This window comes from Gallinula chloropus (genome assembly GCF_964237585.1).
Source record: "Gallinula chloropus genome assembly, chromosome: 1".
Taxonomy (NCBI): Eukaryota; Metazoa; Chordata; class Aves; order Gruiformes; family Rallidae; genus Gallinula; species Gallinula chloropus.
In genome coordinates, this window is record NC_140085.1 from 151,434,651 (window position 1) to 151,451,838 (window position 17,188).

Consider the following 17,188-nt stretch of genomic DNA (forward strand, 5'->3'; position numbering starts at 1 on the left):
TCTCTGGAACAGAAAAATCAGCAAATGAGAAACCACTGAGTTTCCCAAGAAAGATGATGGACACTGTCTAAAGCAGATGAGTTTTCCTTTCTTTTTGGCAACATAATTTGTACACGTACAGGGCTATATGTATACAAATGCATATATATGCAAATAATATGGCAGCCTGCTGTTTCTGAAATATTACTTTTTCCTTCTAATTTTTCCTTCATGTTTCATATTTCCTATATGTCTATATGTACATATCAGGATACAGACATACAGGAGAAAAAGGCAATCCACTTTTTGAGTAGCATAGTATAGTTCTATTACAGCCATTGTAAACAGTACCATTTAATAAGGTGATGACCCAGCCCAGAAAATAAATTCCCATGTAACAAACCAAAAAAGTAAAATCATTTTAAAAAATGAATACTACTAAACAAGCTAGGAAAATTAATCCTCAGGGACAAGCAGAGCCTTCTTCAGAAATTTTACCCAAGAAGTTTGTCTTCGTTTTTAAGGCATACTACTTCAACGCACTACCGATCGTCACAAGACTGGCTATGTACATAAATGTCATACATAAAGAGATGCATAATAAATCTAGCCTAGAATGACTTTGTTGGGCAGGAGAGGTTATCATGAGGTCAATTAGCCTCCAAGGGAATTTCTACAAGACGAAGCATAAAGATATATCACCACCCCCATCTCTACAATGAGTGAAATTCAAATTGTGTTTTAAAAAGTAAGAATCATTCTCAGGACTTCCTGATTAGCAATGGCCATGCATGGTTTGTCACAATGTGCTTTCAACAAAACCAGTCCATTTCTATAAAGAATTAGACATTTTGAAAACAGCAACTAATACTGAACACCAGAATGATAGTGTTATCCAAGTACATTTTGTAAAAAAAAAAAAAAGTAGTTAGGAATTTCAGAATAGTTACTAAGTTTTCCTTCTTATTTAATTATTTTGTCATTTATCTGTAGTCTTCCTTATAGGGAGGCAAAACTTGAGCTGCTGCTTAATGTTGTGCAACAGCTGAAAAACTGCATTATATTTCACAATTATTAATAGCTACTTAACAAGGGTGGCAGAGCTTACCCCTTATCCTATTCAATGAATAGATTTGAGGCTGGATTACTTACATCCCAATTAAGTGCTGTGACTGTTATTTTGTCAAATTAGTGTCTCCTATTTTTTCTTAAGGAACATATAAATATTTGCATAAAGAAAAGACCTAAAGTGACTTATTTAATTATTATAAATTAGGCAAAACAGGAAATGGTCCCTAGTTTCTAAAACTCCAGGTAAAAGCCTTAGCAGACAGTGTGTTAGCTGACCTCAAATAACATTCCCTCATTTATCAGCAGTCCTGAGTACCGGCGAGGGCCCAGTTGACTGGAGGTTAGCCAGTGTGTCAGCCATCTACAAGAAGGTCCAGAAGGAGATCTTGGGAATGTCAGGCCTGTCAGTCTGACCTTGGTGACAAGGAAGGTTATAGAGCAGATCATCTTGAGTGTCAACACATGACAAGTACAAGAAAACAAGGTGATAAGGACCAGTCAGCAGGGGTTCATGAAAAGCAGGTCCTGCTTGACTAACTTGATCTCCTTCCATGACAAGGTGATCCACTTATTGGATGAGGCAAAGGCTGTTGATGTTGTCTGCCTGGCCTTTAGTAAAGCCTTTGACACAGCTTCCCAGAGCGTTCTCCTGGAGAAGCTGGCTGCTCATGGTTTGGATGGGTGTATGCTTTGCTGGGTAAAAATCTGTCTGAGTGTCTGCATCCAAAGAGTTGTGAGGAATAAAATCACATCCAGTTGGTGGTGTTCCTTAGGGGTCACTACTGAGGTCAGTTCTGTTTAATATCTTAATATCACCTGAATACAAGCCAAAAGCGTGCCCAGGTGATCAACTGGCCTAGCTGGTATCAGGAATAGTGTGGCCAGCAGGACCAGGGAAGTGATGGTCCCCCTCTACTTGGCACTGGTGAGGCTGCACCTTGAGTGCTGTGTCCGGTTTTGGGCCCCTTGTTACAAGAAAGACACTGAGGTACTGGAGCATGTCCAAAGGGCAACAAAACTAGTGAAGGGTCTAGAGCACAAATCTTACGAGAAGCAGCTGAAAGAATGGGGATTGTCTGGAGAAAAGGATGTTGAGGAGAGACCTTATCAGCCTCTATAACTAAATGAAAGGTGGTTCTGATAAGGTGAGTGTTGGTCTCCTCTCCCAAGTTACAAGCAATAGGACAAGAGGACTGAAATTGTACCATGGGACATTTAGATTGGACATTAGAAAGAATTTCTTCACCAAAAGGGCTGTCAATCATTGGAACAGGCTGCCGAGGGAAGTATAAATACCATCCCTGGAGGTATTTAAAAGAAGAGTAGATGTAGTGCTTACAGACATGGTTTAATGGTAGACTTGTCAGTGTTAGGCTAATGGTTAGAATTTATGATTTTAAGGGTCTTTTCCAACCTAAATGATTCTATGATTCTATAATCAAAACTTTGATATTTCCGAGAAACATCTTTGTTAGAAATGTATTTGTTGACAGGAAAACATGCCATCCCGTTTCTGTCTTTTTCATGAACTCCACCTGATAATCTTGGCCTTGTGTTATTAGAAGATGCAGACACGACATGAAGCGAGCTGGAGGTTTTACATAATTAATATCTTGCCTGCAGGGCAAGTGTAACAGAACAAGGCTCTGTATCCTCTACAACAGTGACATTTTATTACTAGATTGTGGCATTTATTTGCAAAATCTCACCAACTGTGATAGTAATTTTCTGTATTAAATTATTGCCCAGACTTAGAAAATTAAATAGCAACAGACAGCAGAACATCAAAATTAAAAGCGTTATTTTATATGTGGCTATAAATGACTTTGCTTTGTTTTTTTCTTTCTCCTTGCCTTCCTCTGTTTTATGCCACTTTTCTTCTCAGAGGGAGGGTCCATATATGTTTTTCTTGGCTAGCTGTCAATCATATTAATTCCACCAAAATTACTTTCCTTAAATTAATCATAGCAGAGACTCCCAAGGCAAAATAAAGCATGAATGATCCCATGTTTACAAATGAAAGGGCATGTCACCAGTGCCTAAAAGAACAAATATTAGAAAAGAGCAATTTTTCTTCTGAAAAATCCCCTTATTTTACTTTATTCTTTTATGGTTGCTAAACATCACTGGTACTTTTTCTCATTATGTTTCAGATATTTAATATTTACTATGTACAACTAAAACAGCTATAGTTTTAGTTAGGGCTGAGACTTTGATTTCAAGATTGACAGTATTTCCTAGTATAGAAATTAGAAAACCAGCAACTACTGATATTTAAAAAATAATAATTATATCTTAGACCACTACATAGCTCTGAAGAGTTGAAAGCAAGCATGGATGTTAACCATTTATTCATTTGATTTTTGTGATTTACAAAACAGAATTTTGACTGATATTTTCCGATGTCTTCAGTTTTGACTTTTTTCCTCAGAGTGACATCTCTGTAAAGATGTCCTTTTGATTTTTTACATTACCAAGAAACTACATACAAATTCTTGGCAACTCCTGAAAACAATACACATATACCAGACATCCTGTCTGATGATCTACTTTCTTGGCAGACATCTTGCCATTCATCAAGAGATGCTCTTGACCCATTTGCCATTCCAGGTAAGGTGAACAGAATTCCCTTTACAGTACTTCTGACCCAATGTTTCAGACAAACTTACAGGATGTTACTTGATGACTGGTTTTTTTTCAACACAGATGGTTTTCAGCTCTGAAATCCATAGGGTTCTCTCCCATTGTCATTTTTTGTAATCTGCCCACGTAAAGTAGTGAGGTGAATCTGTCAAGGTAGGATGATGTAACATGCCTTTTCATCTGCCTCAGATATAACGTTTCTTGCTCTTCCTGCATCCAACTTCTGTCAGTAACCAGGAAGGAAGCCAGTAGGCTTATGTCTGATCTGGATAAACTAGAAATTGTACTGATTAATGAGGAAATATTTCTAGGATTAGATGAAGTATATAAACTAGCCTTCAAATGAGGACCCTCAGAATCCTTCATAAGACTCAGTTCTCCCAGAGGGACAGATTACACCTTTTGTCATAAATATGGTTCTTGAAGGAAACAGGCTGAACACTCCCAGATGGTTATGTTCTTCATCTCAAACAATTACTAAAGCAAACTAGTTCTTGAGACTTTTGAGAGACATTTTCCGGAGATTTGTTAAGATTCTGAGTATATTGCTGAGACTTGGTGTCATTGCTATATCTCTCAGTCATCGTGCTCAACAATTGTATTTTTTCTTTTAATGTTACTTTGCCCAGAGACAGTGGTTGGACACAGCAGAAAGACACACTATCTCCATATCTGACAAACATTTCTTTGAGTGACTTGACAGGCACGGCAGAAAGGGAGAAATATTTTTGCTAATTGACTCAAGAATCTATAGTCCTCTCATCAGTACCACATACTGTTCCCCAGTTCTTTAAAACAGAATTTGTCATATGCTTTACAATAAGGTGTTGTTGTGTTCAATGAAACACTGGAACTGATCCAGACTGAAGCAGATTTCAGAATATGATATTATGCACCATATTTCATCAGAAGCTTTGTATTCTTTGTCTGTTTTAAAGATTTCTGTACCTCCACATGTAAGGACAATTCTCATTATACTGTGGGTTCATATTCTGAACAGAAACTCTCTTTCTGTCCTTCCTGCATTCTCATCACCCTTCTACTGAGTTCAGTAATAGATTTTTTTTTTCTTTAAGATGGGGAGATTTCTATTTCAGAATATCCCATCCTATAAATCAGATATTACATCTTAAAAAGATCTCAGAAACTCCTGAGATCTATCTTTTGCCCAAATAAGTGTTGCCACTGCTAATCTTGGGAAATATTTGTATTTCACTGGGAATAAGATTACACAGCCAGAATACACAGGCTTTCAGAAAATTGCTATTTATTAATAGTCTACATGCTCTATTTGACACAGGAATCTCCCATGGCTGACCTGGTGATACAGGCAGAGCTTATAACTGAATACTAGCTTTCTCTGCTTGTCTGTAATACAGCAGACATATTGGCATTAGCCCCATCTTCAGGCCACATGAAAGAGAAACTCTTTGCTAACTAGCTAATAAAACATTATGCTTTCTGCTTACTATCAGGCAGGGAAGACAGTATCAAGATTTTCTCAAGCATATATCCCTAATTAGTTTGTTTTTCATCAGAAAAGACATCCAATGTTTCACAAGAGTTCAGACGCTCTTACATCCCCCATCAACACAAAGTCCTGTTTTAGAATGAGTCAGGAGTTCTTCAAATATCATCTGAGACATTTCATTACTAACATTGGGATCACTAGATTCAACTTTGCCAATGTGCAATCAAGTACCTTGAAATGCCACATTTAGGCAAGCATGTCTCTTATCTGCAAAACTGCAAACCAGAATGCTGATTTCAATGGAAGTAAAACAGTAGTAAACTTTGAAGAGTGAAGAGTCTTGGGAAAAAGCCAACCCAGACAATTTTTACAATAATAAAATCCATAAAATAGGAAAGCATTATATTAATGAATGAATATAAATGTTAATTTATTTTTTAAAAATAATTATGAACACCTGTGAGAAATTTTAATAGCTTTCCTCTAATCCCATTCTAGAGACCAATTACCGAAAAACAGTTTCTCCCCAGTGAATTTCTTTGAAACAATATCAAAATGAATAAAGTAATAAACCTCAAAGGTACCTCGCAACCAGTCCAAACTAGCATCCATGGTCATAATTTAGTTCTAAAGAGACAAAACCATAAGTAACTTTTTATGGACGAGAAAAACATTTCTGAAGCTTATTATCTCGCTTAACACTGTCATTAAAACTCTTGCTTTGTATTTATTGGATAGTATTATAAAGTAATGAATTTGCTGGATTCTGGCAACACTTTTATCCTCTGTACTTAATATGTCTAGAATTGTCTCCCCTTCCCTTAGATCTAATGGCAATCATCACTTTTACTTTGCCTCAAACCAGCCACAAGCTATTTCATGGTGAATATAAATCAATATTAATGACCAAAATCAAGTAGCTTCACCATAAAAGTTAAACCCAGGTAACTGGTTTCCTCAAAAATGCCAAGATCAAATGTTTCTCTTAGACTTACTAAGCCAATAAATCTAATTTTATTGCTTCATAAATTCTCACTGAAGGAGGGTGGAAGTACAGTTAAGCTACCTCACAACAAAACAAGGGAACTGAGTTAGAAGTCTTATTTCAAATTTCTGATGAAGGTTTCATCCCATCTGGTAAGTAGCAACAGTGCAACTTTCTGACCAGGGAATGAAGTGTGACCTGAAATATATCAGCCTTATTTAGCCACATTAGTACATTTCTTTGGTGGATCTTTAAGCAGTTTTTTATTAAACTGCACAAAACTGGAAGTAAAATGCTACTAGTTCATAGAATTGCTTAGATGTATACAAGTAAAACTGAATCACAAGTCACAGATTCATGCTCTTAAACTGGCTAACTCAGGAGAGGTTTCAATATCTATGAAGGATGGTCAACTTAATTTTCACTGAAGATAAGCCATTTAGCTTCAAGTTTGGAAAGGGACCTGAGGCTGAATTTGGCCTGTGAAAACTTAATACATCTTTTCAGCACTGCCAATATATCCTGAGCTGGTTAGCTTCCTTTAGCCAGCCTAAATGAAGAGGTCCAGCCTAAATGAAGAGGTCCCCTTTTCCAAGCAAAGTTATAGTACAAAACTATTGTAAATTCCTCATTCCTGACACTACCAAACAGCTGTTCTATTTTAGGCAGGACTTACATCATCACACAGTCCACAAGTTACCACACCATTAGAAAGAGTTTCCCTGAGAAGTATTTCTACAAAGTAGAAGTCATCTTAGGCACATATGATTTCACTAAGAGGAGAATATAAGGTAAAAACTATTCAAACAGCTTTGACATGCATTGTTTGAAGATCTTATGATACCTAGAAATTAGACCTTCACATTACTGAACAACAAACCTGTTCTGAAATATCATGAGATATGATTTCAAAATTGCAAAACTACACACTGAAAAATTATTTCAAATTATTTTAATAGATTTAATAGATTTTTAATGTACTGATTCTAGATTTCTTCCTACAAATGAGATCACTGTAATTAGGAATATGCATTATTGTCTGCCATAGATATGCACTGAGCCTCTGTTCCATAAGTCCCAGGAATAAATGGGGAACAAATGAATGTGACCACACACCATGGCCCTTCCTTGTTATAAACACAGTATTTCACATTAGGATATGGATTGGAAAGCTGCAGTAGCTTGTTTGTCCAGGTGCCTGCAATCGTAAGGGGCTGTACAATCAGAAACAGACAACTAAAGCCATTCCATATTACTGACAAACTTCCCTTCTGCCTCCAGCAGGAAACTTGGCACTTTGGTGGAATATATAACGACAGAAAGCTTTTACGAGCAGTAAGTCTGAGTTTCTCAGGCATGGTAGCTTTTCTGCTAGCTAAAAGTAATGTGATTTATTACTAATTTCTCTACAAATAGGATAGAAATAAAAAAAAAAAAATTGCAATGCTGCCTAACTCTCGACTCCAAAAGAAGGCACTTGATATATATTCTTCCTATGAAGCCAGTGCAGACATGATATAGCAAAAAAATAGGTATTAATTGTTGAAAGTTCTGTATCTGTCTTTTGTGGATTTCCATTTACTAATAACACCAAGACATCATGTACTTAGCTTTCATAAGAAACGTCCTCTGAGCATGTGAGATGTTGAACCTTGGTTAAGCCACACGTATATAATCACCTAATTAGGTCTACTGTCTGAGTTTGCCACTTTGATTTTACTGAGACTTTCCTGGGTGGGTCTTCTGCTTGTTTTGTTTCTTGACCGCTCCACTGACACACATTAATTAGCATTCATTTTTTGTAACATGGCACACAGGATAGAAACACCATTGAATTTAGTAGATGATAACCTAGAGACATCCAGAAACTTCTTAAAACATGTAACTCAGTGAAGTTTAAACATTCATTTGAAAGCCTTTGAACAAAATACTTTTTTTAACTCCCTATCGTAATTTTGGGGAGAAAACAGAATCACAGAATTACAGATTGTAGGGATTGGAAGGAATCTCAAGAGATCCAGTCCAGCCCCCCTGCCAAAGCAGGTTCCCTAGGACAGGTCACACAGGGAGGGGTCCAGATGGGTCTTGAATATCTCCAGAGGAGACTCCACCACCCCCCTGGGCAGCCTGTCCTAGGGCTCTGTCACCCTCACTGTGAAAAAGTTCTTTCGCATGTTGGTGCAGAACTTCCTGTGCTCCAACTTGAAGCCACTGCCCCTTGTCCTGTCCCCACAGACCACTGAAAAGAGGCTGCCCATTTCCCCTCTGTGTTTCACACTTCAGGTATTTATAAACATTAGTGAGATCCCCTCTGAGTCTTCTTTTCTCAAGGCAGAATAGCCCCAGTTCCTTCAGCCTTTCATCGTAGGGGAGATGCTCCAGGCCCTTAATCATCAAAACAAAAATATTCTGCACCAAAAATCATCAGGTAGATTTTTGTTTGTTGAAAGACTTAGCTCATTCTGTATTGTCAACTCTCACAAGGCTACTAATTCTAACCACCAATCTAGATTTCTGCATAAAGTACCATGTCCCACCACATAAGAAAATAAAGAAAGAAATATGTTACCAAGGAAACTATTTGAATGAATGTCCAGTGATTTAATGATCCAAGCATCACTGTCACGCTATCATAAAATGTTTTAGATGATAGAATTAAGTTTCTTTTATGGATCTGGATTTGAACAGATAATGGCACACCTAATAGTTTGTAATGGCACTCCTACCTTCCAGTCTCATCTTGGTTTTGAAGGTAGCAGTTGATTGTGTTGACTAAAAAGCTAAATAAACGACCATACAGAGATTTTGCCAAGAGATCCCGGTAAAATTCTGCAATCTCTATAGTATGCCTCCGTACAATCATGTCTCCTAAGAGAGAAAGCAGAAAATGAAGATAAAAGCATGATGTCAAGCTCGCCTTAAGTCACTGTAGCTACAGCAAGTCCTTCCACACTTTTTACTTCTCCAATGCCAAATATTTACGTGTTGTTAGTTTTTTCCTGAAGCCTTCACTAAAAAATGAGAAGACTGTCAACACTCACCTCTATCTTTGTCCTCTTTTCACTAGAAAAGGGTATGTGTACCACACAGAACCCTCATGGACTGCTGAAATGAACTCTTACAAAACTTTTTTATCTTTTTTTTTTTTAGCACTCTCTTGTTGACTGTAGTGCTTATCGTTGATACCTGATCTGTTATATTGACACACTTCTGTAAGATTAATCAAGTGAGGAGTCCATCAGTGTCAGACTGTGAAACTGCTTAGCTGCATTATTACAAAGGCATTTCTAATTCACTGGCCCAGACTGACTTATTGCTCGGCAGATAATCCTACATATTCCTCAGAGACAGAATTTACAAGACCACTGAATAAACAAGAAACAAAACCAGTCTGCTTTTAAAATTTTCAGCTCAGAAGGACCAAAATGCCACCAGGTCTGATCTATGAGAATATAAGCTTGGAAATGATTACCTTTAAAATACTGAACATCAGTTGTTAAGGCTGAAGCAAGCTCATCTGGTGAAACCTGCAGCATCCCTGCCACTGAAATGAAAAGAGAATTTAAAGACAGTCTGACTTGTGCTCTACTCCATGTTTTATCTTTTATAACAGAATTTCTTATGTAGACACTGTTGTTTTAATAGCGAAAACCCCAGACATTAGAGAGTGCTGTCACAGGAATAATCAAAATTAATCAACATACAAAATCGGATTACTATAATCAGCACTTTGTGAAGTTTGAGCGAATCTGTGTATTACATTACAGCTTTCTTTCCTCTTTAAAGATCACTCCCGACTTTCCCCAGGGCTTGGCAGACTTTCTGGTATTAGAGTTAAGGTATGCTACTTATTGACGTTCTGTATCCATAAGCCACTTTGAGGAGATTTGTTGGTGACCAAGAGGGCAAACTTCAAAGCATGAAAACAAGAGACCCTTTTAAGACATAGATTTTGAACGTAAGGAATTCAATTCAATGCAAATTGGGTCAGCTGCTGACAAGCAGCACAAGAGCATTTTAAAAGACTGCACAAAGTGCACTGTACAATTCCTTCTGGCGAATTCTAGCATTAAATATGACACTGAATTAGATATTTTGCAATACTACTATTTCATTTCATCCCGGAAAAATGTGCCACTTATAAAGCGTCTGAGACAACTGGATACTCTCCCCACAGTAACTTAGGAATTTTAGTCAGATTTTTTTTCCGTGTGTCCTTGGAACTATGATTCCATCTGTCGGTGGCTCAGCGCAACTGCCCTGCTGTGGGACCACACGGGCAGCACTCCAAGGTCACACACATCCCACTGACCTTGTTCCAGGAGCTGCAGGTCTGACACCAGTGCTGTCTCAGCGTCTGTCAGAGCCGTAAAGCGAATGTCTCCGAGATGCAGAATTGCTGAGAGAATTACAAACAGGTTCTCCACCTCCTGCACATATTTGATGCAGAATTAAAGATAAAGAAGAGATCTGTTGGGCACACCAGTGAAAGGCAATGCTTTACAAAAATACAAATTCTAGAAGTTGGCATCACTGACATTTGATAAATTAAAAAGTATTCATGTGTGAACTATTAACAGCGAATTTGGATTTAGAAATCGAACTGCAACCCAGCAAGGATATAAAAGTTTACTTTATTTTTTTTTTTTAATGGTAAGTCCCTTTAACTGCTGAGTTAAGGAAGTTTTTCAGAATGTGATAAAAAATACTGAAGTATCCTTAATGGATGCATTATTTCTGCAAGAAATAAATATATCTTCTCCATAGAGAATTTCCATCAAGATAATTTCTGTATCTGGGAATAGCAAGGTTTGTTTTTACCTCAGCCAACGGCATTCACAAACAAAGTGTCTAGCTCTAAACTGTAACAGGCTCCTGGCAGTAAAAGCTGTAGTTAAGGTCTGAGAGAAACAAAAGCAACCTCCCCTATCCACACCTTCCCCCCCCCCATGGTTGCATGCACCCCCCATGATGTCCTGCTGCCTCTAAGGCTGTGACAGTTGTCCTTAGGTACAGACATCTTTCTTACCACAGCAAGAACTAATTTTTTTGTTGTTGCTGTTTTTGTTTGGTTTATGTTTTGAAATTCAAGCAAAAAAAAATTATCCATGAAATATGAATCAAAAATGCTAAGAAAACGACGTCTGCCTTTTGGAAGATTTTGTGAAGTCAGTTATGTAACCATGGCATTCCTTTAAAAGTATAAACCAGGAAACCTGATATCCCTTACAGCATTACATGGCATTATGCACAGCAAGGGTAATTGCTAATTCTTGAAATATTTTTGAAAAGCTGTATTTGGAGCCTGATTCTACTGAAACAGTAGAAGTGACAGTAAGAAGTCTCTCTTACCGGAATTTGCAGGATAAGAGTAAAAAATACAGTATAAATTAAATACTTAGCTAGTCCATGCCCTTTATTCTTAGGTGACTGCAATGAATTCAGAACACATTGAAACCAAGCTTGGATGACTTTTCATCAGTTTTCAAATGCAACAGGTCAAAAAAAACCCAACCTTCTTTCTTCTTGTTCCATTCTCTAATAAATACACTCTTCATCAGAAGACATTAAAAAACTCCAGTCTTTCTGGAACAGAGACTACAGCACCTCCAGTGCTGCTTGAGCAAGTTTGATTCTCTAAACTACATTTTAAGACAAGTACTTCAATTTGTTACTGTATGAGATAGATGCAATTAGGGCAACTGCATATGTTTCTATTATTACACAGCACCAAAGCTGAAGATTAAAAAAGAGCAATTTATACATGCAAAGCCTGAATAAAATAGCTCTTACAACAGAAGAATCATCAAACCAGGGTGCTATACCCCTGCTTCTTGGGAAGGCCTCTTAGGCACACCAGTACAGTGTGCTTCTTGCTTGTCTGTTCACTTGTTCAGAACAGGTTTGGGGATGACTGTATGGCTCCAAATTGCAGGAGGCTGGGATGGCTGTTTATTCTGGTGATTTTGGTAAGGCCTTGGGTTTAGTTCATGTTCCAGTTTCTCAAACACCTTCTTCTTGTGCTCTAAGATACATTAGTTGTTCCCTCAACTTTGTTTTAGTAAACATTAACATATTTTGCAAGACACCATTAAAGACTGTTAAAGAATTTTTATGTAGTTCTTCAAAAAGATCACATACTCCATGATTAAATGTAGTTAGCAGGTCAAGGAATAACAATGCAGACAGACCTTTCCATGTACGCAATGGGCAGAAATTTCAGGAGATGTGTTTTGTCTACATATTGTACTTTAAGCTCCAGCACAGGAGATCAGCCTGCAGTACTCTGGAGTTTCACAGACTTTTAGCTTCCTAAATGACTATTCTAATGCTGCCTAGATTTATAGGAGTCTTGAAGATGGTTTACACTTTTTGGAGAGAGACAACTTACTTCCTTTAAAGAACTGTGCAAAGTGAAGTGCTGGATACAAAAGAATACTGTGTTTTTCATTGCAAAGTGTTCTCAGTTTCTGCAGGCTTCTAAAATGTTGTTCATTATGTGGTCAATTATTTATTTATGGGCTAAACCCCTTTATCTATAGTACACAAAGGGTAATAGAGAAATTTACCCATATGTGAGCACTGAGCTAAAAGGCAGAACTGTCTGGAACTTCTGCCACTGGAAGGCTAGAGGTGAGTCATGGCGAGTAATGAATAATTCTGTCACATATAGATGTGATGAGTTTTGTAGGTGGCCATGTGAGCATTCCTGAAGAAAAATCCATTCTCTATATTAACAGGTGGCATAGGATACCAAAGAATGTTTATTACTACCTTAACTAGGGAATGCCAAGCAACTACATGATGTCCTGATGTACCATCACCACAGAAGCCTACCTCACATCTAAATAACAGCTTCGTTGGGGTCACTTTTTTTTCTTTTATCCCTTTTTATTAAAACTGTTGCCCATCTGTCATCCCTTACGATAATCTAGCATACTGTCTCATTAACTTCCTCCTCTGATGTTTTCTTTTGAAGCTAAATATCATGTAGGGGCAAAGAAGTTTTTACCTCCTTCTAGAACTACTGTTGCTTATGCATATATTTTTGCAGAAGTGTCCCAGCAACAGTGTGTTAGGTGGCATATACAGATGTAAGAAATACAATACAGAGTCTGCAAAATATTCTAGTATCCTAAAGGGAATGACAGAGTTTATACTCAGACCTCCATTTCTCTTGGTTCTCCTTAAATCTTTGTCCTCCAGAACCATTTCCTGATTAATTTGCCAAATTATCTTTTTCGTTAGTTCTACAGGATTAAAGACAAACACCAGACCTACCTTTTTGCTGCTTTTTTGGGGCTAAGTCAGCTCTTTCAAGTTAGCCAGTTCTAATTTTGTGTAACTAAATATGTATTTGCTTTTATTCATGTACTGCTAGCAAAGGCATTTGGAATCTGTGTTTTACAAAATTAAAAGGGACAGGGAGATAATCAGGATGAGGAAAAAATTCCTGTGGGTTTTATGAGGTTTCTGTCATATGGGATTTGATTGTTTCTTTTTATCTATGTAATTTAATTGTTCAGAGTATTATACCTTGAAGCTGTTTTGTGAATCTTTAAGAATGAAAAAGATTTACATTGTTGGTGCTGTATCTAATTAAAAGTGATTACAGTAATTTCCCTGGAGTGAACTAGTACTGTATATTGTTTCAAGGTCTTAAGCAATAGGAAAAAAAAGACAGAAAGGCACTTCTCCCTCAGAAAAAATGTTATGAGTGTGAGTTCCTTATTCTCTGCTTTTAACTAATTAATATGGTGATTTTAGCCACAAATAATATAAGCTTGTTTAACTTACCAGGCTATTGAATCCTATAGCACCTAGAGCTTGTTTTAATACAGCTAATTTCTCCCTGTTTTGAGGGTTGGCTGTTAACATCGTCTCCTCCAATAGAGTCTGGCTTAGATACCTGCACAGAGGAAAAACAGCACACACAGGATTTACAAGGTCAGTGCACAATAAAAGTTTTTGAGGTTAAAAGCCAGCTTCGCCCTTCAAACCAGAGGTTTATTGCAGATTTTTCTCAACCTTTGGAGAGAACAGTAGCAGTGACAGAATGGTCTGCATTTCTTTCCTGAAGCTTTTGCCCAAGGCTCTCCCTGGCCAACTTCAGTCCTACACGCAAGCTAAAACTTCAGATCTATTTTATACCACTGAGTTTTGCCGTTCTCACACTACCAGAGATTCCCCTTCAGAAGATAGGTTTGAGGACATCCTCTGATAACTCTGGCTGCTTTAAATTCCCCTCCTGCTGGCTAAAGAACAGAACAGCTCTTATCTGCCTGGCCCCATGTTGATCATTCACTCCCTTAGCAGCTGAAAGGGTGGCAGGTTTACTCAGCATCTCTTAGAACAAAGTAGTAACTAAGTACATAGAGTAGCAGGCGTACAGCCCTAGAGCTGTACTGCTTTGCACACAGTGAAGCAAAAGGACACTTTACAAACCTTCCTGAAAGAAATGATTAGAAGAGCAAGAGGGAGACATTTAGCACAGCAGCTAACTCAGGAAAGGCAAAACAGAACCAACATAAAAGGTAGTAACGCAAAATGGAAGATTCAGAAACTACAGTACAACAGGCTGTTGAACAAAGCAGCAACCTAACCTTTGCAACAGTTTGGATACTCTTTGATATATATCTGTGGGACAGATTTGAAAAAGTATTCAGATATCTTCATACAGCTGAAATCAGTAAAAATTAGGTGCCTGGTTATCTTATGGATCTTTTTTTATTACATCATGCCAATAATGTAAAAACATAACTTTTTCTATCAGTATCATTACATTATCATTAACATTACAATGAACACTCATTACATCATTTACAGTCTTCACAAACGTCAATTACATCAACAAAAGAATCCCTCATACCTAAATCAAAATAACATCATCACACCACCAGCAAGGGTGGACAGTTTACACACACTCCACCCCTCATCCCTTTACCACAATTATCACCACAAGAACTCCCCACAGCTATTCTGCTCTCTAATAATGTTTGGTCTGTCACATGAAGATGGGAAACAATACTGGTTTAATTTCTGACAAATCTTGTTCACAATCCTATTCTAATCTCACTATAGAGGGGACACAGTTTCTAAACAAAACTCCTATTACCACTGAGTCTGGCAACACGCTAGGTAAGGGTGGTAGTCTTGTCCAGGTGACCTTTTATGTGAATGTGCATAGCTTTCAGAAACACACGGAAGAGTGATTTAGTCTTTGCACTTTTCTAATAGATAATGAGGTTTATGAGGTATATGCAATGAAATGCAGAGGGCATTTTCAGTGAATTGACACTGGATTTGCCAGTGTGGATTTCCCTTGGAATAATAATGGCGTAAGCTGCCCCAGCAGGCAGGCAGAGGAAGAATGATGGGGAGGAAAAATGTTTGCCTGGGTGTATAAGGACTTTTTGCACCCATAGGAGAAATCAGGCAGCAGAGATCTCAAGTACAAACAAGCCTCAAATCACAGCAGCTAAAGACAGTGAATTAATCTAACCTTTGAGGACATGGGTCTATTTCTTTGAGATTACTAAAAGCATTAATTTGGTCCAAATCAGGTAGATACAAAAAGGCAGCACAGTTGTCAAATGAGCTAGAGCAGATGATAGAAAGTATATGCCAGATTTATGTTTGGGTTTTTTTCCTGGGGTTTTTAACATTGCCTGGATGTTTCAAAGGGAGTCGAGAATACATCTGATACTAAATCTGGCATGGAACCTATTGGTATAAAGGTTAATCCAGCAGAAAATTTTCCACTAACTGCTGCGTGAGCTTATACCAGTTCAGTGTGGTGCATCATGTGTTGGTGGCATTTCTGATCCATAATTAGGAGATCTACAGCAGCAACTTCTCTGCTGTCAAAATAAGCTGTTGTTGAATGGCTGGAGGAGTTGGAAGCTTATGGACATTTCTGGAAAAAAAACCCCAACCCTTTTCACTGCTGTTATCCCTAAACAACTCTTGGTCTCTTTCACCATGAACTGAGCAGGAAATACCCTGCCCTGACAAGAGAAATTTATAAACTTCTTGTTATTTAAGCAACCTATGTAATTAGCTCTTTTTAACATAGTTAAAGTACTAGTGGGTATGGTCATAGCAACAGGGTGTGTGAACACTACCAACACAGGCAGTGGCATAGCAAAGTGACCCAGGACGCTCTCTCCCCGTAAGGAAAGAGCGGATCTGTGATATGAACCAACACGCGGCAGTTCTTGCCTTCAGCGCAAGCGCTTCTTGCTGATACAGCAGGGGGGCAAACTGTGTACCTGCCAAACCAGATGCCTGTGGCTCCAACAACCCGTCCATAAACTGCAGCATGTGCCAGGACATGCCTGTCGGAAAAGAATCTGACTTTCCCAGTATAAATCTCCTGAAGATTTAATCAGCAGATGTGCTGGTGCCCTTGAAAAGGGCTGCAGTTGGACATTTTCGAAGGTGCAATTCAATTTAGAATCAGTTTCCCCAGTCTAAAAGCAATTAAATTCTTTTATAACATGTCATGAGGCCCACTCCTCTTCCAAACTATTTAAGGACTAATGAAATATGAAAATTGCTATGAGGGTATGCACATTCAACTGTTACATGTTTATAATATAAAGTATATGCATATTAAGGATGGATTAATTGTATAGGCTACTTGGAATTGTTGATGGTTATCGTAAAACTCCCCCAAAATGGGGAAAATACATAGTTTAGCTGAGTGGGGTTATAATATATATTTGCTGCACAAGGAACCACATTTTTCTAATTATTGTTCATGCTACCTCAGAAACAGAGTGACACTTACATAGAATTATAAACGATTTTTTTTTGCTTATGAGACAGTTCTCTGGCATCTCCTTTTCACCTTAAAGGCCCTGAGGATGAAAAGGGCTTGAGATACACTTTGTATTAATATTATTACTATCACCTATTTATGCCTAAGAGCCAGTCCAGAATGAATTTTAAATTGTTGCCTCTCCTACAAAAATAATGGGGAAAGAGATGTGTCATAGCTCAGAAGTCCTAATAATAATGAAACGTTTTTTCATGAC

The 17,188-nt window shown here is 37.8% G+C and overlaps 1 protein-coding gene across 1 annotated transcript in view; it reads right to left on the reverse strand.

Annotated features, from left to right (window-relative positions):
- Positions 1–17,188, reverse strand: part of MYO16 (myosin XVI) — a gene marked incomplete at both ends in the record, with an annotated part of 300,019 nt that overhangs the window by 113,352 nt on the left and 169,479 nt on the right. The window contains 4 exon segments of the mRNA XM_084276764.1: positions 8,876–9,017; positions 9,622–9,693; positions 10,462–10,579; positions 13,947–14,058. Of these exon segments, the coding sequence (XP_084132890.1) occupies positions 8,876–9,017; positions 9,622–9,693; positions 10,462–10,579; positions 13,947–14,058 (444 nt within the window).